The 26566-nt window shown below is 34.2% G+C and overlaps 1 protein-coding gene across 1 annotated transcript; it reads right to left on the bottom strand.

The window, feature by feature from the left end:
• Window positions 1-1245: 1245 nt before the first annotated feature.
• On the bottom strand, window positions 1246-15167 carry LOC127718896 (zinc finger protein 235-like). The gene is made up of 2 exons (XM_052224982.1): window positions 15097-15167; window positions 1246-3192 (listed from the first exon to the last, which is right to left on the bottom strand). The coding sequence occupies exon 2, from the start codon at window positions 3150-3152 to the stop codon at window positions 1680-1682; it is 1473 nt and encodes a 490-aa protein (XP_052080942.1). The 5' UTR covers window positions 3153-3192; window positions 15097-15167; the 3' UTR covers window positions 1246-1679.
• Window positions 15168-26566: the final 11399 nt, after the last annotated feature.

The raw sequence follows: 26566 nt of genomic DNA, 5'->3' as shown, positions 1-26566 counted from the left end.
ACCCCCTTATGATTCATCAACCCCAAGCTCAATCCCAGCCTTCCCTTTGTGGTATGGTACCTTGCAGTACAATTTCAGAGAAATCCAAATACTTGAACACAAGTTATTGTCTGGAAACTAGAAAAATGCTTGTTTTTTTGCCCCAAATTCCTAAACGTTTAGGGCAATTACCCCCAAACTCAAACCCCGCTTTCCCTTTGTGATATGGAACCTTGTAGTACAATTTCATAAAGATCCATACACTTACACACAAGTTATTGTCCTGGAACTAGAAAAATGCTTGTTTTTTGCCCCTAATTCCTAAAATTTTGAGGCAATTACCCCCAAAATCAATCCCAGACTTCCCTCTGTGGTATGGTACCTTGCAGTACAATTTCAGAGAGATCCATACACTTGAACACAAGTTATTGTCTGGAAACTAGAAAAATGCTTATTTTTGGCCCCTTATTCCTAAACGTTTTGGGCAATTACCCCCAAACTCAATTCCAGCTTTCCCTTTGTGATATGGAACCTTGTAGTACAATTTCAGAAAGATGCATACACTTACACACAAGTTATTGTCATGAAATTAGAAAAATGCTTGTTTTTTGCCCCTTTTTAGGCCCCTAATTCCTAAAATTTTGAGGCAATTACCCCCAAAATCAATCCCAGCATTCCCTTTGTGATATGGAACCTTGTGGTACAATGTCAGAGAGATCCATACACTAACACACAAGTTATGTCTGGAAGTTACAAAAATGCTTATTTTTGGCCCCTAATTCCTTAACTGTTGGTACCATAACCCCCAAAATCAATCCTAACCTTCCTTTTGTGGTATTGAACCTTATCGTAAAATTTCATAGAGATCCATTCACTTAAACTAAAGTTAGAGTGCGAAAACCAATGTGTCTTCGGACGACGACGACGACGCCAACGTCATACTAATATACGACCGCAAAATTATTTTGCGGCCGTATAAAAAGAAAAAAAAACAGATCATTAGCCATAAATGTATACAAGATATGAAGTATCCAGGTCTTCTACGTTCTGAAATATTAACATGTTTAAGCTTCATTCAAATAGTACACGTCGTGTCGACACCAACACACCCGCCAAATGAGCATCACATTGGTTTCTCAATTTACGACATTCCTCGAATGTGAAGACGTATATCAAGTAAAACACAATTATCTGGGTTTTCATATCGTGCATTTACTTTTTGTGATTTGATTTGTGTACCGGTAAAAAATGGACAAGAACAAAAAGTTGATATTTCGAACATACATGTATTTTTTAACACTCAATATCGAACAACATCTTTCATTAATTTATACATGGTACATTGTAAAATTACAATATGTCGCTTAACGCTTTGTTAGATCACGAAGAAAATACCAATTATGGCGAAGAGTATTAAAACTCTCCAAAGATATTCGGCATATATGCGTGTGTTAATTACTATTATATTAATATATGTGTTATTGTTGGTGAAAGCCACGAATGTCACCAGTCAAAGTCCTTTATGGTTGTATCTATACGGCCACAGGCGGTTTGTTATCAGCGTCAAATGGCCAGTAATTGATCTATTGCTGATATCTATTGTGGGCCTTTGTTTGAATTTCTACTCTTACATGCAAATTCATCACAAATATCAATAAGTTATCTTATGTCCGTCTCTCACACTTGATCACATTCAATGTTTAAACGCCAAGTTTATTGCATTCATCACTCATGTACGCTTTATCATCTTTATCCGTGTGCTGTCTCTGGTGTTTGTAGAGATTACTACTTGTGTTAAACAGTTTATCACATATAGAGCATGAATATGGTTTTTCACCAGTATGCGTTCTCATATGTACATGTAAGTTACTAGATTTAGTAAATCTCTTCCCACAAACATCACAGTTGTATGGTTTTTCGCCTGTGTGTGTTCTTATATGCTCCTGTAAGCTACTAGAAGAAGTAACTCCTTTATCGCAAATGTTACATTTATATGGTTTTTCACCCGTATGAGTACGTATGTGAGCCTTTCTCACACTTGTCGAAGAAAAATGCTTTCCACAAACATAACATTCAAAAGGTTTTTCACCACTATGCGTTCTAACGTGTTTTTGAAGGTTACTGCTGCTGCTGAAATCTTTTTCACACAGATAACATTTGTAAGGTTTGTCCCCAGTGTGTATTCGCAAATGTTCCTTTACGCTTCGTTTCTCACTAAATGATTTACCACATATTTCACATTTAAATGGTTTTTCTCCAGTATGTGTCCTCACATGTGCTTCAAGAATACTAATCGCTGCAAATCCCTTTCCACATGCAAAACATTTATAACGTTTCCGATCTCTTTTGATGTGTTCATTTAATTTATCACTGAGGCAAAGATCTTTAGAAGTTTTTCCAGCAATGTTTCCCTTAATGTGTTTAATGAAATCAAGATCATTTCCTTCATCACCTCTTTTAGTGTGATAAGATTTGTCAGCGATATCACCTCCTTTGCTGTGATCAGGTTTATCGGCGATATCACCTCCATTGCTTTTAACAGGTTTATCGGCGATATCACCTCCATTACTGTTAACAGGTTTATCGGCGATATCACCTCCATTACCGTTATCAGGTTTATCTGCGATATAAGAGGGTATTCCATTACTGTTCTCAGGTTTTTCGGCGATATATACCCTTATGTTGTAATTAGGTATATCACCTGTATGTTTTCTCTTGTGACTCCTCAGATTAGGCTTGGTGTAAAATCCTTTTCCACATACATCACATTTGTAATTTTTTTCACCAGTATGCATTCTCATTACATGTTCCAGTAAGCAGGATTTCAGACGGAAACACTTACCACACATATTACATTCGTGATTTTTTTCACCTGTATGTATTCCCATGTGTGTACGTAGATTACTGCTCTGACTAAAGCCTTTACCACATTCATCACATATATAGGGCTTATCACCTGTGTGTGTTCTTATGTGCTTCTGTAGGTCTCCATTACTTTCAAACATCTTATTACAGTAATTACATTTAAGACATTTTTCACTACTTTGTTCACCCCTTTGTTGGCGAGTGTCAACCATCTGATAAATTCCGTTACCAGAAATATGTGTTGCTATTTCCATATGTAATAAATTGTCTTGAATGGGATCCTTACCATAAAGAGGAATTCCCGTCATAATTAATGACTACGTGCAAGTGAAACACCACAAGTTCGATCTGAAAAGTAAATATATACATTGTACATATGTACATAATGAATATGTATTATTACTGTCTCCCCCCTTGACCGCCAAATAATTGATGCAAAAACTGTTTCTAAAAGAATTTCTGAGACAAAAAATAATATCTTTCATTTCAGATCACCTGGAATAAAGGCGCGGGTCCAGCCATTTTGTAAAGTGGGCCAACCCCCGGAACACAATGAACATTCACATAACATGATCTTTTTTTTTTTGTGGTAATAAGCATTGAGTATAAGTTTTATAACATTTGGTTGAGGCAAACTAAAGTTAGAGAACGGAAACCAATTTCGTGACGTACCGTAAGGCGATACGGCGGGGCATAATAATTGAAAAAATGGTACATCAACCCACCCTTAACTATCCAACTCTGTCAATGCGGGATAAATTATGAAATAGCTAAAACAATATGGATTCTCTATCTGTTTTGTTTATTTTTTTGTAAATAATAGATAACAAAACATGATATTTTACGCTGCCCTCGTCATGATCGTAGACAAAATAGATATAAATCTATTAAGAAAAGATATTAGGCAAAAAGAATTTGTAGATATTGTTTTGCTTATCATATTTGCCATTTAAAGTGTCTACCTAACGATTATAGTTTTCGAGATATTATGGGCAAAAATGCGAAAAAAAATGGTAAAAATCGTCATTACAGTGCAATGACTCCAAAAAGGAGTCATTTGACGATTTCAGCTAAGTTGAATTGTTTGTAGATCTTGTCTTGCTGATCAGTTTTGCTATTTACAGTTCATCTCCATTATAATTTTTCAAATAATAGGCAATAGAATGCTTCGCTGAGCGCAGCTGGATACGACCGCAGAGGTCCAACCCTGAACAGTTGGGGCGAAAATGGACACAATATTCGCGCTTGATACAGGTCTGAATTTGGATTGTAATAGACCAGTTTCACATAAGCGACTTATCTACCATGATCAGGCGATCACCGTAGCGCTTAATTTAAAATCTCGCGTTAATTAAGGACGATTAACGAGACTGGGGCTAACGACCTTAACGACCGGAGCAATCAATCGACTGTATAGCCAGTCAAGGTCGTTAAAAACTTTCATTTGTTGTCAATCGATACGTGATGTATTGTAATTAATTACACCTTATGTAAGAATTCTGGGTTTTGATTGGTTGATAGCCAGTGTATTTTTCACCAATTTACTTTTATCAAATGAATATCGTTCATTTTTAACAGCGCCAGGGGTATATGCAAAAAGGATATGCCTTTCTTACCCGTGGTATTTGCCAAAAAATACTCTATCCGACTGGACGCTTGTAATGTCACGATCATCAATGCGTATTGTACGTTAACATTCGGTGTAATTAAACAGATATAGCATGTTCTTGAGGGGTATTTGCGAAAAATACCAGTCTTGAGAATGAATTTCCCTCGCCTTACGGCTCGCGAAATTTAACATTCTCTCGACTGGTATTTTTCGCAAATACCCCTCCTTAACATGATATATCTGTTCAGTACACACGACCTGTGTCACTGTGTATTACACTTACAGGTAAAGAGACAGTGACAACTAACGAGTGTGTCGGCATCATGAAGGTATTCGGACTACTGTCAGTTCTATTAAATGACATTAAACAGATATTACAGGACGGAGATTTACAGACTTTTAACAATGTCAGACTCAGAACTTATTTTTTGACTTCCCCATCAAGGATGTCAAATCGGTTCTTACGTACATGGTTCGAAAGTTTGCAGTGTACATGGGACAAAAATCTAAACGATATACCTGATTTTGACCATGCAAAATTAAAGGTTTATTTGTGTGAAAGCACAAGTAAAACGTTTGACAAGGAAAGTTTGCGTGCTTACAAATCCCTGAAGGCATACACGTTTTTTGAAGAGGGCTATGTGCAGAAATTACTAAAAACTCGACTTCAAAGTGATGAATCAGAGACTTGAGTATTATATTGTAAAGGCAGATGTAATGGCATCAATGGCACAAAGAATTTACAAGACCTATGTATGCTTCCGTATGAATGATGGTGGAATTTCTGGTGGTGCATGTTCTTGTGTTGCAGGGTATGTATTTAAAAAAACAAACTTTTTATTAAATTTCTTGAAATAAAGTTAAGTCTGCACTGGGACTATTATAGTAACAGTATAATAGTCCCAGGTTAAGTACAAAACACTGTCAGGTCTTTTTCAATTATCATGGTTATATCAAGGATTTGTAGTGTCCTTTATTATATGATAAAATTGAGAATGGAAATGGGGAATGTGTCAAAGAGACAACAACCCGACCATAGAACAGACAACAGCAGAAGGTCACCAACAGGTCTTCAATGCAGCGAGAAATTCCCGCATATTTATTATGACATTGGAAACAAAAATTATACATACATGTATATGTACAAACAAAAATTTCCTTTTTTAATCACAATAATTGTTGCTATTTACAGTTTTACTTTTTTATCAACACTGAAACAATTTGAATTATATTTGAAACCTATTTTATATCATTCAACCATGTCAACATGGTTAGTATTTACCATGTTTACAGTTATATTTATAACTCAGAACTGTCATGACAGTTAACGTGTAAATCTATGTGTTCCTGCGTTTCAATTTTCAATTGATTAACAGAATGAATTATTTTTGTTCTTGCTATTTTACCCATTTCGTCTCGAAAATCTATTTAATATTTGCCCCTGGACATTTATCAAACTACACTCAGTCGTTTACCCATCTGCAGATTATTGATGTTAATACATAGATTAATGTGAAAGTACTACTTTTTCAGAAAAGGAGAGGCATGCAGTCATATAGATGCAGATGCATTGCTGTTTGCCCTGGAAGATTTTATCTCAAATGGTTTCAAAGACTTGCCAGTGGCCAAGACAGTTACAGATAAGTTGTGTAGTTGGAACAAACCTGCTAAAAGAAAAGTGGAGCCGCAATCCATACACAACATCAGGATTGTAAAGTAAGTATACATGTATTTTTAAATTATACTGGTGCATTGTACCAAGGATTAATTTTGTATAGTGTCCTTGATTGTACATAAGTGTATTCTAAATTGCATATACAATGTAGGTAGTCAATGATTTCAGAGTGACTGTCATAAAAATTAGCAGAAATCCTAAATTACACATTTTTCAGCAATTTGTAGCAAGAAAAAAACTTGTCCAAATGCAAGCATGAAAGTGTTTAAATTGCACACTGAGTTTATGCAGATACCATTTATCATCATGTGTAGGCTACATTTTGTACCCAGTATAATTTTTTTTTCTATTTGTGACATGTATTATATTGCTTCCCATTGTTTTCATGTGTTCTTATATCTTTCAAATAAATGAGTTGTCCTGGACATGCTTGAAATATTTGCCACTGGATGTTATTTAATCAGCAATCAATTTAATAACATTCATTGACATTGTGTTACATTTGTTAACCGCAAAAATCACATAAATATTTCATTGACTGTGTCAAAGAGTATGGGAAATGGGGTTTGTGATCTAGTAAAAAATTATTTTAAATTTATGCTAGTTTTAATAAGAAAAAAATTAGATATCATCAAATTACATGTGCTTGTGGGACCGTGGGTGTGCAGATACCACTCTTACTGTTCGACTTCTACAGAACTTTGCATATACATGTAAACCTTAAACCATTTTACTAATTGAATATAAATGTACATGTATGTATGATTTGTGTATATAATGAGTGTTAAACACCAATCAATCAGTCAATCATGTATATACATGTAATGATGTAAATTTTCTTTGAAGACAGGAATATGGTAAAACACCTGAGCAGAAAGTGACTTTTGAGAAATTGAATTTTGACCCCAGACATGCGACAGAACTCGGAATGAAACATCTGTTAAGAAACTGTTTAAGACATTGATGGAAGTCAATCCAAACTGTGGTTTTGTTAAATACAACAGTCCAATTGAATGCCATAAAGCAGATTGTGATAAGCAATTGATGCTAAAATCTGTTTACCCTTTAAGTATTCAAGAAATAAAAGAAAGAGGTGAGGCATTTACAAGAACATTAACTTTAACTAAAGAAGAAGCAGAAATCATTGAACAAAAATCAAAGGAGCAATCGAAATCAGCTGATTGGCATGCTGTGAGAGTTTATCGACTAACAGCATCAAATTTTCATAGAATTGCATTCCGCAGAGATTCAACAGAGGCTACAAAGTTGTTGAGTAGTTAATTGTACAACAAGTGTAAACCAACTTATGCAATGCAATTTGGATTAGAGCAAGAAGACACTTCTGCTCAACGATTTGTTCAAGAGATGAACAATAGGAACACTAGTACTTCTTTCAGTATACAACTAGAAAAGAAAGGATTTATTATTGATATAGATCATCCATATCTTGGTGCCTCAGTAGATAGAATAGTAACTATAAATGACCAAAAATATATTGTTGAACTAAAAAATCCACCCTCAACATGGAATTTAAGCATTGAGGAAGCTGCTGGTAAACTTTCTTGTTTGAAAATTGATGAAAACAATGTTGTGACTCTAAATAGGAGGAATGCTTACTTCACTCCAGTCCAGGGCCAGATGGCAGTTCTGAACATTCATAATTGTTATTTTGTTCTATGTACAAAAAGTGACATGCATGTTGAGTATGTTAAATTTGATGAACATTTTTGGAAGTCTGTAATGTCCAAACTTAAAAAAATTTTATAACATCTTTTTGTCTGAAATTGTGTATCCATCAGTTAAATATGGTCTACCAGCTTTAGATATTGGTATATCATGTATATTTAAGACATAAAAATACTTATCTTCAGAACAGATAAAGATCATAAACTTTTATTGTGTTTATTTCTTCTTTAAATGAAGTGAATTCACCATAAACTGTATACTGAGAAACAAAGAAAAAAAAGGACTTGCTGATTTAGTGCACGAATTTTAAAAAAAGGGGGGGGGGTAGTCCAAACAACTTAGTGCTTGAAGTCAGATTGAAAAATATGGGGTATATATATCACAGAGCAATTTCTATTTTTCTACACGTTAGAGGTTATTCTAGTATTGAAGGCTATACGCTGAACTGTAGTTGTTTATATTCTTGTCCTTTCGTCTTTTGTGGATAGTGGTCTGATTGGCAATCATACAACAAAAATGTACATCTCCTATTTTATTCTTACATGTAACATGCATGTATTTTATTTCATTACATATTTTAATGTTCAATTAAGTTGCCTGAGCTGTATCACCATTTAAGTGTTATATCTGAAAAGTATTTAACTTTTACTTTTTTTAGGGAAAAAAGGGGGGTGCTAAACAAAAAAGTATGCATGTATTTCTCCTTAGGGATATATAGGTATAAATTCTTGTGTCTTACTAACCAACTGGCAATAAAGACTTTAGGGATGGCACTTTTCCGCATCAAAACTAAGTTAACTTTAATAAAAATATTATTTTGCATTGTATAATCTGGTATAGGAATGACCCTATAGTTTTGTACACATACATCAGTCAAGGGTCTAACTTAAATAAGTTATTAGAGAAAAATAACATACATTTGTTATTGAGGGCTAAAAAATCAAAAATCTGTGATAACACATGTATGTTACATGTTTCAAAGGGGCATTATACATCCTTTATTTTGTTAAATTGTGTACTAGTTCTATTGATATTATAATTGTCTTTATGTATATTAAACTTTAGAAAGATATAACAGCCCACAATTTGCCAATTATGCATAACACACCCATGTTATTACAGAAAAAATATGCCTGTAATAACTAAAGGGTGTTATTACAGCTTCTCTACATCTCTTCAAAGCCTTTTCTCCTACATATATCACAATGTATTTTAATTTATTGTAATGAATAATGATGAGAGCATGTAATGAGGTTCTGTGCAAGCTTCCTAGTCATTCCCAAGTGTCTCATGTAATAAGTTAAATGCCTGTAATTACTAAGCCTTGTTATTACAGCTAAGTTATCACTTAAAAGCCTTGTCTCATTGATTTACCATGGTTGATCAAAAATGTATTAATTGAATTGGAAAATTAGTTTTCAAGGTTATGTATTAAGTTACTGCTCAAGTTTCTAGAATTCCCAAGTGCCCACTGAAAATAAAAAATTTTATGGTACATTTATCTGATAACAAACATATGTTACTACAGATTAAGAGAAAGTATCCGTAATAACACATGTATGTTATTTTTCTCTAATAACTTATTGAAGTTACACCATTGACTGTACATGTATTCATAATTTACCCAAGGTTCTTGATAATTTCAGCATTTTGTAAGCTACACGTAAAACAGAATTAATGCAAATAAAGGACAATTGATATTACATTTTATTAATTTCACACTTGATTATAGGTGTCTGAAAGTTTGTCAAGTAGGAACAGGTTTTAAAAATGTCCTCTGCAACCATTGTTAGAGTGACTGGCATGGTTCCATTCAAAATATGAAAAGTTTTAATTCTTTGAATTGCCCTTTCAACATGTATCCTAACCTCAGCTATCCGACGTGTCTCCTCAACCTGACTGGCACTTAACTGGAATTCTCCACAACGAAAAGGGGGGATATTTAATGTCAAATCCTCTGTCAGCCATAACATTTTCTCTAATTTTGTCACTATTTTCACATTTCCCAACTGATTGTGAAAAAAATGTTCTCTTCACTAGTGAAATATCTGTTCTTGGCAAATGATTGGTCGATATTTAATTATGACGTTAAATTTTCTTGGTTTCTTCTGAGTTTCCGATTGTGACGTCATGAAAAAAGGCGACCATGCCTGATGATGTCACATCAAAAGAACACAACTTTCAGCAAATCTTTGAAATGGAAGGATAAAAATCATTAGAGAAACAGATTCCACCACTATAGCTCGTGTATTACGATATTTCTCCACTCTCAACAGTTAAGCCTCGCGCTTTAAATATTAAAATTTAACTGTCTCGAGTGGAGAAATATCGTAACACATTTAATCTATGCGTTCGGATGAACCTAAAATTTATGGTAGTCATGGTCTGATGTATATGTGTGAACATTTTGCCCTGGAATAATTAATGTTGCTGTAAACAGAGAATGGTCAGTGCTTTCTACTTCCCCCTCGCCCCCCCACCCCCCGTTCCAAAAAAAAAAATTCTTTCCCTCAAGATATGGTCATAATCTCAATTCAAATTTCCAATGGAGTTTGCAACCATAATTACCAATTAAATACATCATAAAAGTCTCAAATAGATAATTTAAAAGCAGTGTAACGGAGGTAATCCAACACTGTACAACATTGTACAATTTTGTTTTTGGATTACCTCCCTTACACTGCTTTTAAATTGTCCATTAACCAGGATACCCTTGTTTTTTTTCCTTTTTTGCCCCTAATTCCTAAACTGTTTGAGCCATAACCCCCCAAAGCCAATCCTAACCATCCCTTTGTGGTATGGAAACTTTTGGTATAATTTCAGAGAGATCCATACACTTAAACACAAGTTATTGTCTGGAAGTTACAAAAATGCTTATTTTTGGCCCCTTTTTGGCCCCTAATTCCTTAACTGTTGGTACCATAACCCCCAAAATCAATCCCAACCTTCCTTTTCTGGTTTTGAACCTTATGGTAAAATTTCATAGAGATCCATTCACTTAAACTAAAGTTATTGTGCGAAAACCAATGTGTCTTCGGACGATGACGATGCCAACGTCATACCAATATACAACCATTTTTGCGGTTGTATAAAAATGTAAAAAAGGTAAAATTCCTCAATTAAGGGCAATAACTCCTATAAGAAGTCGTCTGACAGTTTAAATGTGAAGAGACAGTAGGTTGATCTCAACATTCTGAACATTTCTGTTCTTTCAGATTTTCTCTTTCTACATGTTCTATAGCAGTTTTCATTATAATAGACAAAACTTCATTTTACCCTTATGTTCCATTTTTAGGCATATTGGCCATGCTACATGTAGTTAGCAAGTGGGGTCATCGGACACATTCTTTAAACTAGATATCCTAATGATGACTGTGGACAAGTTTGGTTAAATTTCGCGCATTAGCTTCAGAGGAGAAGATTTTTGTAAAAGTTAACAGACATCAACAGTCGCCAAGTGATGAGAAAAGCTCACTAAAGCTAAAACTTGGTAAAAATCATCTTTCAAGGGCAATAACTCCTATAAGGGATAAATTGATAATTTCAGTCGGATTGACTTATTTGTCATGTTTGTAGGTCTTACTTTGCTGAACATTTTTGCTGTTTGAATTTTCTGTCTATTTAACATAGTTTCTGGAAAAAAACTTCAAAATTCAATAAAAATAGTCTTTCAATGGCAATAACTCTTAAAGGGGATGAATTGATAAATTGTGTTCTTAGACTTATTGGTATATATCTTACTTTGCTGAACATGTCTGCTGTTTAAAATTTTTCTTTATCTATAATACATTTGTAGTATTTTTCATGATAACAATCAAAAACTGAGAAATTTCATAAAATAATATAATTTTAGGGACAATAACTCTCAAATTAGGTTGTCCTATTCATCTTTAAAAAATCCTCACTAAAAGACCTGCTGATGATGTTTAACCATTGTCAGTCTTGCTCTTACTTCTTTAGTTTTTGAGATATTTATGCCAAAAACTGCATTTTATCCCTATGTTCTATTGTTAACAAGGACGGCCATGATTGTTGACTGAACAGAACAAAAAACAAAAAATTTATACATGATACCACGAGGATCAAGTTTGGTTGAAATTGGTTCAGTAGTTTTAGAGGAAAAGATCTTTGAAATATTTTAGGACAACAATGATGGACACCAAGTGATGGCAATAGCTCACATGCCCATGTGGTCCAGGTGAGCTAAAAAAGAGAACAAGATTGTGGCCATAACAATTCCCTTTATTGCAAATTGAAGCATTTAAATTTTACAGGTGGTGCAGCTATGCAGATCTCTCTGACTGTCCTAACAGTTATATTTACTGTTATATAACACATATTCATGTTTATTTACTTAAAATAAATTTAGATTTCTTCAAATATAATAGTTTCTAATAGAAAAAAAGAGGATATTGGGTATCCATCTTTGACACAAAATCAGTACATGCACAGCAAAAAACACACAAAAAGCAAAGGAACAGCACTTTTATTGATGTTTTTCATCTCAAAGTCACAGTGATGCCTTCAACACAGAGCAAAAAAACTCTCACCTCACTGCAAGTTTAAGCAACCCTAGCACCTGCTTGAGAGGAATTCTTTGCAAAAATAATTTGGATAGACTTTGTAAGATGTAACACCACCAAATCGGGCTCCGTCAAAAAAGAACATACTGGAAAGTAGTACATATTCAAAACAAAATAGTTCCTATGCATAGGTGTGAATATCAAACTATGTAGAGTATATATAAGTAATTCAGGTATCAAATGAAAGGTGAAGGACTGGTGATCCTTGTAGAGCACATATTGACTGATAATTTTGAATAATACAATAAACAGCTGTGCCACGAGCGCATGATATGCCCGTCGTCTTGTGTGAGAGGTTTTATAATCATAAATCGTTTCTGAGATACGGCGCGACATGTGAAAACCCCCCTTTTTTTAATAAATAAAAATCAATAACTCTAAAATAAGATTTTGAATCATCACCAAAAAGTATACAGATCTTTAGATTAATATAATTAAGAAGTGTGTAAAGTTTTAAGCAATAATCATAAATCGTTTTTGAGATACGACGCGACATGGGAAACCCCCCCCCTTTTTTTACAAAAAACTCAATAACTCTAAAATAAAATTTTGAATCATCACCAAAAAGTATACAGATCTTAAGATTAATATAACTAAGAAGTGTGTAAAGTTTTAAGCAATAATCATAAATCAATTTTGAGATACGGCGCGACATGTGAAAAAATGTTACACCCCCTGTTTTAGTTACAAAGTCCCGTAACTCAAAAAGTTTTAATCTTATTTTCACCAAAAAGAATACAGATCGTTTGACCAGCATAAGAAACAACTATGTCAAGTTTCATGAAATTTGGATAAGTCGTTCTCAAGTTACGGCGCGACATGTGGACGCCGGACAGATGGACAGACAGACAGACAGACGGACGCCTGACATTTGTATACCATAATACGTCCTGGCTGGCGTATAAAAATGATAAATGAACAGGATAATAAAATCTTGATACTTTAGTGCAGAAAGGTCACTTGTGATGTCACAATGATGACAGAAACATGTCAAAACTTACATTCCTGACCTTGAATGGCCATTTGATACATATTTTTTGGTCAACATATGTATGAGCAAAAGAATTACCCAAAAGTATATTTTACACATGTATTTTTGTCATATATTTTTTATCAACATGATCAAAATATCTTTTTGGGTAAAGCTGCAGGGGCGGATCCAGGATTTTAGGTTAGGGGCGCAAACTTAAATTTTGTTTTGCACTTAATGTAAGAAGTTTGAAAGCCTAACGGTTATATACATGTACATGTAAGACTGTCAAGTCAATGATGTGCAACAGACTAATTAATGTTTTATGAAGGATAGGTAATTTCATAGTTTTGATGTGGTAATAATAGAGAATTCAATAAAATAAACTGTTGACATAGAGATATGTCTTGCCTGTTCGCAGAAAATTTAGAAAAGGACAATCTGATGGACATGTAATTTACAGTTCCTGGACCATGACATAGAGGGAAGTGCATCAAAGTATTATTGTCTATCATAAGTAGTTCCTATTAATAAATTGGCAATTATTTGAAAGTCACTGGACCATGAACTAGGGTGCAGGACCTAAAAATAGTCATCAAAGTGAAACTGATATGAATACAGATAGTTTAAAAAGCAACTTTATAGAAAACAAAAAACTTAACAAATGTTGAAGCCGCTGGAAAAGCAACACCTTTGTCTCGCCTTCCACAACCTTTGTCGCAGGCAAGACACAAATAATTCGATAGCTTTTTTCTTAGCCATTATTAGCAGCAACTCTCAATCAATGTCCATCAAAAATCAAATAGAACATAAGCCAAGGCAGTCATATATTGACATCACAAAATGCAAACTATGCTATCAAAAAATTTCAGTCTCACTAATTAGCGACAAGAAGAATTTTAGGGACAAAAATTGTCAGGAAGACAATTTTTTCAAAATATTTAATTGAAACCCATGTTAACTTATACTTTTAATCTAACCATACATTGTATATATATATATCAATGCCTGAAGATTTTAGAAACCTTTTTGATTTACATTAGATGCATAAACACTATTTCGGAATCTGCGACACTTGAACTATTGACGTCATACAACAATCACTTTTCCTTTGTTGCGTCAGACATTTTCTATTATGACGTCAAACTTTTATGGGAACCTTTGTGAAGTCCAGTAATGGCGGACAAATAGCGATAAGGTGTATTGAAAAAATTTGTCTTTAACTGTGAGTGTGCTATTCCAAGACAGATAAAACAACGATTATGCATGTTGTTTTGAATACACCTTATCGCTATTTGGAAATCTGTCCCAGTTGACCAGAGAATCTGTCCCGGTTGACCCGAGAATCTGCCCCGCTTCTTGAACTATTGACGTCATACAACAATCACTTTTCCATTGCGGCGTCAGATATTTTGTATTATGACTTCAAAATTTTACGGGAACCTTTGTGATGTCCAATGATGGCGAACAAATAGCGATAAGGTGTATACAACACTTCATAATTTGTAATTTTACAGCTCAACCAATCCCGTTTGCAATAAATACAAAAAATATATATTAGCTGTTTTGAGGCTTTCCATACTTTTTAGCAACTGATCAGTATAAAGAAAAACAAATAAATGAACGTTGATATTATAAAATGCGGTAATATAAAGATCAACATTATAAACATTGTGATGAGATTTCACAAACAATATAATCGAATGCACAATCAGAAGTTCAAACTTACGGTATCTAATGATGCAACTGTAGAAATAAAAGGTTGTAAATGAGCTCGGCTCAAACAAAGGGAGATTATCTAACTGTAAACTATGATGCGCATTTGGCGTAATAACTCGATCTTGGTCCTTCAAACATCGCAGGTGTGTCAATGTTATTTAATAACTTACCACTTGACACCCCTTGCAATTTATTATAAATCTATTGACAGAGACATGTTTCTGATATTGATTAGTCAGGAGCGGATTCAGGCGGGGGCGTGGCGGGCGTGCACCCCCCCTAAAATTTGCAAAGCATATATGGGTTGTCCTCAGCTTAAGGGCATCCGATACAGTTTCTCGATAATATGAGGAAGACGCTACCTTGAATGCCAGCTTACCAAGACTATGTCCTACATATTGATTGATTGTTGGTTTGCTTAACGTCCAATGGCAAATATTTCATGCATGTTCAGGACGAATGTCTAACATTATTTCATATAGTTTTTGTCTAAAATAAAATAATAAGCCAAGTTCAGATGGAAAATGTTAAGGGAACGATCATTGAAATTCAAAAGGCAGGATGGAGTATGTTTTTTTTTCTTCAAAAATATTCTGATTCCCAAATTGATGAAAAAAATATTCTAATCAACATGATCAAGCGGAGGACAAAAAAATATTCTGAATCCAGTTTATCCCCATACCTTCTAGCGTTAATTTTTGACCAAATAATTTTGATTGATAGCGTGAAAAAAAATCTTAACTCAAACAAAAAACCATACCCCCTCCCCCCTTTTTAAGCTAAATGGTTGCACCCTTATTGTCCATATTGTTTTCTGCTGAAAATAAATTTATTGGTGATTTATCTAAATGACAATGCTTAAATTCATTATCTTGTGCCATGTTTAAATCCATTTTTCTTTCTTTGCAAATTTTACAAAATTTAAAACAATAAGACATTTGTTTAATTTCAAAACTATGAATACTGTTATACAATCCATAACTTTATTAAATTAATTTTTTGTCGATTTTCATGAAAAGGTGGAGGATTTGAAATATCTTTTTCATCAATATCTAAAAGTTGTAGCTGTTTTTTTTATTTAGTATTGCAAACAACGCTTTCTGTTTGTTGACTGAATTATTTTTACTTTCTAAATTAGCTGGATGTTCATATTGTATTCCCAGTTTCCTGCATCTCATATATATGTGATCAGCAAGAGGATCATTCTGATTGTTAAAAGAAGAGTTTGAATTTGCAGTGAGCCTGTTTAGAATAATGTTTTGATCAGGCTTTTCATTTTGATCTAAGCATAAGGAACCATAAATAGGATTGTTAAGTTGGTAATCTAAAGATTTTGCTATTTTCTAGGATGCTATTTAAAATTTGATGGGAGAACACTGCTCAGCAGTATAAATGTATTCCTGATCATCTTCTGTTTGTGGGTTTAACATCAATTTCGTGTACTAATTCAGAGTCAGTTTTATGTAATTTTTGCATTTTGTTTTATTAGCTTACTTTTCAAGTTTTTATACGACGGCAAAATAAAATTCAGAATGGAAATGGGGAATATGTCAAAAATTTGCTTTCGAGTATTGCAATCAGGTCGCTGTTGTTGTCCGAAGACACATTTGGTTTCCGGACAATAACTTTAGTTTAAGTAAATGGATCTCTATGACAATGTATGAAATTGTACCAGAAGGCTCAACTTCAATACACAAAAGGAAGGTTAGAATTGATTATCATGATTATGGGGGTTATCATACGGTACCAAAAGTTTAGGAGTCAGTGGTCAAAAACAACATTTTTTGGGTTGTTTTTTCCATAATTTTTGGGTTTTTTCTCCAAAAATTTACCATTTTTACATTGATTATTTCTCCAAAAATTTACCATTTTTACATTGATTATTTCTCATTTATATATAAATGCAACAAATACTGATATGGCAGGAGATACACACGAAACAGGGTGTGTAAATTATTTTATCGGTAATTTGTGCATTTTTCCTTTGATGTGTACTTCTTGATAATGTCGACGTCAGTATCAGTGAACTGGTCATGATAAAGAAAATATATTGGGTCAGTTCGCAATTGACATGCGCGAGTGCACCGCAAAAGGATCTTCTTTCCCTTTAATTCACAAAATTGCACATGATTTTTTTTCGCAGAAACGCACGAGTTATTTCATGAATGAAACACTTGTCATTGTTTGAAACTTTCAGTAATAAAAAGTTAGTTTAGCCTTTTTGAACGATTCACTGATTGTGTGAAAATTTGAACAGAAAATGTAACGATAAACCTGATAAAATTGCGTTATCTGCAGAATTATTGATAGCTTTCCTTACTATTCACAAGGACATATAACTAACATATCGTCCATGCTATTCCGATCTGAGTTTTATTCATACATAGTCTGGCATGGCTGGTGCTGTTCCAAGTTGTCTTTTTTCTCTGCATGTTTCTTGAGAAGTATTTGTTTGACCTGGTCAGTCACTATATAAAGTGTTACAATTCATATTTAGACGCAACACATAAATAGTGACCAAAAAGGTACCGCTTTCACATGTATGACATGAGAGAATCTAGAAAAAAAATTAAATGTACACATAATTTTTCACCATTTTTGTGGGACTATCATATAAAATTAAGGAGATGTGTAGTTGGAGACTGCTGCTGAATAGAAATGTTCGGGCTCACATGATACCTGTTTTCAAATTTGTCCATATTAAAGTTTGAAGGGTCCAAAATTAAAATATGTTTGATTTCAACTGACATAAAAAAATTTGGTGTTTTTTATATGCTATATCTACATCTGCGGTTGTATTAGGCTGTGCTTGGCGAAGCATTTTATTGCTTTTTTGTTTGTTCTTTATTTTATTTTGGTCCTGAAAATTAACTTGTAGTTGTGAAGTTGCTTACATTTTTAAAAGATGATAATTAGATAACTTCTCATGGTGACAACACTGACGTTTTCGTAGATTTACTTTTTCCCGGGAATGTTTCATCTGTTGATATATTCTCATTGTGAACGATTTGTCTATATTTAAATATATTAACCGATGTTGAAAGACATGTATAATGTAAAATCATAACAATACAAATTGTTTAGTCTCAAAGAAAACTTGTAAGATTTCCGCAGTTATTTTTGTTGAATAGGTGCAAATTGGGTACTCGGTGCAATTTGGGTACTGTGACATTATAGCCATAAGTGTTTATTGTTTTAAAAGGTTGAAATGTGCACCTAATAAAAGTATTCAGTAGAGGGAAAATGTTTTGATCAGGTTTAAACTGACGCATAAAATATACAGGCGACTGCGGGAGGCAATTATTTATATTGCATCCAAATAATGTGTCGGCAGCTTGAATTTCAAAGGATGTAGCCCACATACTTCCAAGTAACATGCTCTATACCTATCAAAAGTCATGGTATTATCATGGGTTATCATAACTCCATCTTCCCATAAAATCCTATTTTGGACAATATGGGTGCATACAATATATATGTACCTATAAATGTATCACTCAGACTCAAGTCTCCTTTTACAGCTGTTTTATGATTAAACTTAGAGAGTGAAAAAAAAAAACATCTCCTGGCACTGTTTAAGGTAGATATATATGTGTCATAATTAATGACAAGATTTGTTGAGAGTTTGTCAAAGGAAGTACAGTCTACAGATAGTGAATTTGAATATATTTTTTTTGTTTAAAATAAAACTTTTGTTAAGTTTTGAATTTCACCTGCATTTGTCTGTGAGCTACAGGAATAACCGTGATCACATTCAACAGTATAACCAACTTCATTATCATTGTAACTTGATATGGGAAATTCTGTAGCAGATGAATAATAGTAGTCATGGTCAACCAGGGCAGAAGCAGAGCCCCGGATTTTACTACCTCCGGCTACGTTTTTCCTGAAATTTATTGCTTGCAGAGGGTTTTTCTGTGTCCCCATGGCTGGACGGAACTTTTACACTAAAAATGTTATCATAAATTATGATATTGTAACTTTTAAGTGAAGTACCTGTGGTTATTTAGGAAATTTGTCACTGATAATGGAAAGATGAAGCAGACGATGAAACATGGCGTAAGATGTTGTTGTCCAAACTTCGGTTATTTCCGTTTTACAATAAAATTTAAATAAACTATACAAGTTACTAAAATTTCTAAATTCTTGTTTTCGTAAACAAAACAAAAATTCGTGTCGTATTTAACATCGAATTTATTCCATTTTGTCCCGGTTTTTCAAGATCGCGATTAAACGAGAATCTGGCAGCCATTAAAAATATAAGGGTTAAACTAATGTCCTGACAATGTCCTGACGGATATTCCAATGCTAATTTCGTTTTCATTATTTGAAGAATTGACTTTATATTTGGATCCAATCAAGAATAAAGTATTTATTTAATAAATATAAGGAAAAAAAAGAAAAAAAATATTTTTAAGAGTTAGATAACTTGACTTGATCAACTTCGAAAAAAAAATAAAAAAAAATCGTACGAGATTTAACGAGAGTGGCGAAACTTTTTAGATTGATCATGTAGAGAGAGTTATCGTTCTTTATTCCAATTCGATGCTTCTACCATAAGCAAAAGCTGGCATGTAATGTCATTTTTATAATTTTGAAATATGTTGTAGGCCTTGGCGAGTTATAAAAAACACCAAATAAAACATAGGTCACTGTGCTTGTTTTCGAGAAAATTGAGGCTGAAAATTTGGGATTTGTGCAATTTTGTAAAAAAGTTAGGCAATGTTATAAAAATTTTGGAGTAGATATTCCTCGTCGTAAATTAATAAGATTGGGTTCAATCTGAAGCTGTGATAAGTGACAATAAGGAAAAAAATAAATCCCTACAAGAATGACTATATAATTATTCAAGCCTTGCTTGACATTGCGGACAAGATGCTCAAAGTGTCATATTTTTTAACCAAAAAATATGGAAATCGAGTGGTTCTGAAAATGTCATTTTTCTCATTTTTCTACATTAACTGCATTTTGTCATGCTTTCTCCAAATCTCAAATAAAAAATATATGTCACCGTGTTGGATTCGAAGATAAATCGCGATTTATCCTAAAAATTGCGTCCCCCCTTGGTAACCTCAACGTTAGCGCTAAAACGCACGACGTCGCTGGCAGACAATTTTGACGTCTACCACCAATTATTAGACTGGTTCTCCTGTCTAGATAAATGTGCATATTACATATTTCATATGTATAGAACAAGGTGATTATACATAGCGGGATCACAGTCTACCGCCAATTATCTGCAAGTTATCGGCGACATTTTTTAGATGTATAAATATTGCTTATATAAGGCTACCCATAAATCGGTAATATTGTTTTCGGAAAAAAAATCATGTGTATCATAAATACCTCTATCGTTTGTGATCAAAGTGAGAAACGAGTTTAAAAAACTTGTTATCGTGTCCAACGATGTTTTAATAAATCTAATATCACAATTAAATGGTTAAAAAAAATCAAATATAACACAACACGTCTGCCTTTAGCCTCCTTTCTGCCATAGGGCCGATTTGGCCGATGCAGAAACAGCCACGGTACCTTTGACTGCCAAGGGTCGGCACAAAGCCGATGTTGTTTTCCGCTGTGACGTTGTTCCTTGACGTCATAGAGAATTCGCAGTGCCCAGCGAAGCCGGCGTGGAAAGAAAATCAGCCGTTGTTCAGAGTTCTGCTACCGGGCTCATGGACTTTTCTTTCGATGAAGCCCCATCACGATCCAGCCGTCCTTATTATTACCCAGAAGTGCATTGTCATTTGCTTACATTCACATATTTCTTTCTATTGATTTTTCCAAAATAAACGGATATGTTTAAAAGTCGTCCCAGCTCCAATTTTGTTAATTGTATAAATGCGTCTTTATCATATTACGGGTGCCTTCGGCTGTTATCTGCTCTTTGGTCGGGTTGTTGTCTCTTTGACATATTCCTCATTTCCATTCTCAATTTTATAATATAGCAATTAAACAAAACTTTCTTTTATTTTGTTGATGTGCATATTGACCAATGGACTTAAAGAGCATAACTTATTACGCAGCCGCTTTGTAAACATAAACCAATGCCGTGTCCTAATTAGCACAAAATATGTTTGACACATGCGCATAAATTTACTGTTTATATTCTCGTTATTTTCATTGTTATTCTAATAAAGTATATATATTTTAGCAGCTTACATAAACTTTTATTATGTATTGTTTATCAAACAACATATATTTACCCTGCTTTTAGTTTTTAAACTAATTAAATATGAAAATGTAATGTACAGACTCCATGGGGAGGAGACAAGAACAGCCAAACATTTTTAAGGTATTCTCGTGCGCTTCGACCTATAAAAATACTGTATTTGTCCTATTAAAATCGAAATAACGCTCAGTGTAAAATATAGACAAATATAATGCCTACCCATGTTAAAATGAGCATACAGCATGACATGAAGGAATTATTTCTTAAGTAATATTTTTTTACTGCATTTATCCCTCTATAAACTTTTCATAATCGTCTTCGACTTTTTTCTTCGGTTTTAAGCGCAGAAACCAAAACCAGGTCGGACGGACGGGTGGTCAAAGGTAACTATTAATGCCGCCTCCGGTGGGTGGAGGCATAAACAGAAACAATTATGATTCCGGCGTATCGAGTATTAACACGTTAATTTCTGAATACTGCGTACCATTCCTTTGAGTACCGAATACTCTTTTTTTTCATGTACCCGGAATATCACGTGCCAAAAACTTGAAGCTGCACGAATTGTAACAGGTTTATCTGTTTTCACACATTCTTTTTGTTGTTATAAACAATATTCAAGATATTTTACTTAAACTATATTTGAAAATAAGACTGAAGTATCTGCAACAACCATTTCAGTGCATGTACTGTGTACCAAAATTACATAGGATGTAATTCAAACTCGTTTGATGCAAAAGTTTCTCAACCAACCATTTTTAAGACAGTCTCAGAATGTGTGAAAACAGGTAAACCTGTTACAATTCGTGCAGCTTCAAGTTGTAGCTGTTCTAATTTAATTGAATAACCTTTTCCGCAATTGCCCCATACTTCAGTTGCATATTCGAAAATTGGTCTAATAAATACTAGATGTATTTTTTTCCAAATTGTGTCGGCTAAGTTGATATTTGAGCTTTCGCTGTATATTCAGATGCTTTTTAACACTATTTAATATATTTTCAACATGGTTGTTCCATTTTGCGTCACTTCTAAATGTAACCCCTAGATGCTTATGAGATAGCACAATTGGTATTTTTTTTTTATTGTTTTTATTAAAATTTAGGTCTTGTATCTCATTATTTGAGAGAATCATTATTTCTGGTTTTTTTTCAGGATTGAAAGACATAAGCCACTTTCTTGACCATTCATCCAGGTGTCTCAGGTCACGACGAACTACTGATTGTATAAGTTCCTCGTCATGACCCGAGTAACTGAATGAAGTGTCATCTGCAAATAGTCTGCATAAAGAAGTTAACTGTTCAGCAATATCGTTAATATATATGATAAACAATAAAGGACAAAGAACTGATCCTTGGGGTACACCAGCTGAAACATTGCAAAAAGTAGAGAGTGATTGATTAATGATAACCTTTTGTTTTCTTTGATAAAGGTAGCTAGTGAACCAATTTAACAGATTTCCCTCAATGCCGTATGCTTTCATTTTATGTAGTAAATCAATATGCCACACTTTGTCAAAAGCCTTCGAAAAATCACAAAAAACAAAACAGCAAATTTCTTTTGTTTCTAGTGCATTTAAGATACAATCATGAATTTCTAATAATTGATGCACTGTTGAATGTTTTGGAAAAAAACCTGATTGGTATTCATAGATAAGTTTGTTATTAAAGAGATGATTATATACATATTTAAACACAACTCGTTCCATAACTTTCCCCACGCAGCTAATTAGAGATATAGGTCTGTAATTAGATGGCAAAGATGAGTCCCCCTTTTTGAAAATGGCTATTACATTTGCAATTTTCCAGCTGGTTGGATATACACATTGACTGAGGGACTTGTTAAAAATAATTTGAAGAGGTATTCCAACTTTATCTGGACAGATCTGGAGCATCCTGTGGCTAATCACATCTGGTCCCGAGGCTTTATTTGGATCAAGAATATTAATTATATCTATAATTTCTCGAACAGTGACATGTAGGTCACAAATTTTCTTGTCAGATTTAGTTTCAAATTGTGGTAAGTTGATATTTTCCTCATCTAATTTGGAGATTAAATTAAAATACTTGTTCAATAGCTCACATTTTTCTTCATCTTCATATGCACTTTCGTCTATTTTTTTCAATATATTTAATATTTTTGAGTGGGGGGATGTTAATTGATCCATTGTTAGACTTGATAAACATTTTCATTATTTTCCAATAAGTTTTTGTATTCGATAGATTATTTAGAATAATGTGGTCTAAATCACTTTCAAATCTTTCTTTAGCATTTTTTTTCCCGAGGGTATCACCAGCCCAGTAGTCAGCACTTCGGTGTTGACATGAATATCAATTATATGGTCATTTATATAATTTCCTGTTGACAAAACTTTGAATTTTACGAAAAAACTAAGGATTTTCTTTTCCCAGGAATAGATTACCTTAGCCGTATTTGGCACAACGTTTTGGAATTATTTGGTCCTCAATGCTCTTCAACTTTGTATTTGTTGGGATTTATAACTATTTTGATCTGAGCGTCACTGATGAGTCTTATGTAGACGAAACGCGCGTCTGGCGTATAAAATTATAATCCTGGTACCTTTGATATCTATTTGCACCACTGGGTCGATGCCACTGCTGGTGGACGTTTCGTCCCCGAGGGTATCACCAGCCCAGTAGTCAGCACTTCGGTGTTGACATGAATATCAATTATATGGTCATTTATATAAATTTCCTGTTGACAAAACTTTGAATTTTTGGAAAAACTAAGGATTTTCTTATCCCAGGAATAGATTACCTCAGCCGTATTTGGCACAACTTTTTGGAGTTATTTGGTCCTCAATGCTCTTCAACTTTGTATTTGTTGGGATTTATAACTATTTTGATCTGAGCGTCTCTGATGAGTCTTATGTAGACGAAACGCGCGTCTGGCGTATTAATTTATAATCCTGGTACCTTTGATAACTATTTACACCACTGGGTCGATGCCACTGCTGGTGGACGTTTCGTCCCCAAGGGTATCACCAGCCCAGTTGTCAGCACTTCGGTGTTGACATGAATATCAATTATATGGTCATTTATGTAAATTTCCTGTTGACAAAACTTTGGATTTTTTCGAAAAACTAAGGATTTTATTGTCCCAGGAATAGATTACCTCAGCCGTATTTGGCACAATTTTTTGGAGTTATTTGGTCCTCAATGCTCTTCAACTTTGTATTTGTTGGGATTTATAACTATTTTGATCTGAGCGTCACTGATGACTCTTATGTAGACGAAACGCGCGTCTCGCGTATTAAATTATAATCCTGGTACCTTTGATAACTATTTACACCACTGGGTCGATGCCACTACTGGTGGACGTTTCGTCCCCGAGGGTATCACCAGCCCAGTAGTCAGCACTTCGGTGTTGACATGAATATCAATTATATGGTCATTTATATAAATTTCCTGTTGACAAAACTTTGAATTTTTCGAAAAACTAAGGATTTTCTTATCCCAGGAATAAATTACCTTAGCCGTATTTGGCACAACTTTTTGGAATTATTTGGTCCTCAATGCTCTTCAACTTTGTATTTGTTGGGATTTATAACTATTTTGATCTGAGCGTCACTGATGAGCCTTATGTAGACGAAACGCGCGTCTGGCGTATTAAATTATAATCCTGGTACCTTTGATAACTATTTACACCACTGGGTCGATGCCACTGCTGGTGGACGTTTCGTCCCCAGAGTATCACCAACCCAGTAGTCAGCACTTCGGTGTTGACATGAATATCAATTATATGGTCATTTATATAAATTTCCTGTTGACAAAACTTTGAATTTTTCGAAAAACTAAGGATTTTCTTATCCCAGGAATAGATTACCTTAGCCGTATTTGGCACAACATTTTGGAATTATTTGGTCCTCAATGCTCTTCAACATTGTATTTGTTGGGATTTATAACTATTTTGATCTAAGCGTCACTGATGAGTCTTATGTAGACGAAACGCGCGTCTGGCGCATTAAATTATAATCCTGGTACCTTTGATGACTATTAACACCACTGGGTCGATGCCACTGCTGGTGGACGTTTCGTCCCCGAGGGTATCACCAGCCCAGTAGTCAGCACTTCCATGTTGACATGAATATCAATTATATGGTCATTTATATAAATTTCCTGTTGACAAAACTTTGAATTTTTCGAAAAACTAAGGATTTTCTTATCCCAGGAATAGATTACCTTAGCCGTATTTGGCACAACTTTTTGGAATTATTTGGTCCTCAATGCTCTTCAACTTTGTATTTGTTGGGATTTATAACTATTTTGATCTGAGCGTCACTGATGAGTCTTATGTAGACGAAACGCGCGTCTAGCGTATTAAATTATAATCCTGGTACCTTTGATAACTATTTACACCACTGGGTCGATGCCACTGCTGGTGGACGTTTCGTCCCCGAGGGTATCACCAGCCCAGTAGTCAGCACTTCGGTGTTGACATGAATATCAATTATATGGTCATTTATATAAATTTCCTGTTGACAAAACTTTGAATATTTCAAAAAACTAAGGATTTTCTTATCCCAGGATAAGATTACCTTAGCCGTATTTGGCACAACATTTTGGAATTATTTGGTCCTCAATCCTCTTCAACATTGTATTTGTTGGGATTTATAACTATTTTGATCTGAGCGTCACTGATGAGTCTTATGTAGACGAAACGCGCGTCTGTCGTATTAAATTATAATCCTGGTACCTTTGATAACTATTTACACCACTGGGTCGATGCCACTGCTGGTGGACGTTTCGTCCCCGATGGTATCACCAGCCCAGTTGTCAGCACTTCGGTGTTGACATGAATATCAATTATATGGTCATTTATATAAATTTCCTGTTGACAAAACTTTGAATTTTACGAAAAAACTAAGGATTTTCTTTTCCCAGGAATAGATTACCTTAGCCGTATTTGGCACAACGTTTTGGAATTATTTGGTCCTCAATGCTCTTCAACTTTGTATTTGTTGGGATTTATAACTATTTTGATCTGAGCGTCACTGATGAGTCTTATGTAGACGAAACGCGCGTCTGGCGTATTAAATTATAATCCTGGTACCTTTGATAACTATTTACACCACTGGGTCGATGCCACTGCTGGTGGACGTTTCGTTCCCGAGGGTATCACCAGCCCAGTTGTCAGCACTTTGGTGTTGACATGAATATCAATTATATGGTCATTTATATAAATTTCCTGTTGACAAAACTTTGAATTTTTCGAAAAACTAAGGATTTTCTTATCCCAGGAATAGATTACCTTAGCCGTATTTGGCACAACATTTTGGAATTATTTGGTCCTC

Source organism: Mytilus californianus, unplaced genomic scaffold, assembly GCF_021869535.1.
Source record: "Mytilus californianus isolate M0D057914Y unplaced genomic scaffold, xbMytCali1.0.p SCAF_10, whole genome shotgun sequence".
Lineage (NCBI taxonomy): Eukaryota > Metazoa > Mollusca > Bivalvia > Mytilida > Mytilidae > Mytilus > Mytilus californianus.
This window is presented reverse-complemented; position numbering and strand designations above follow the sequence as displayed.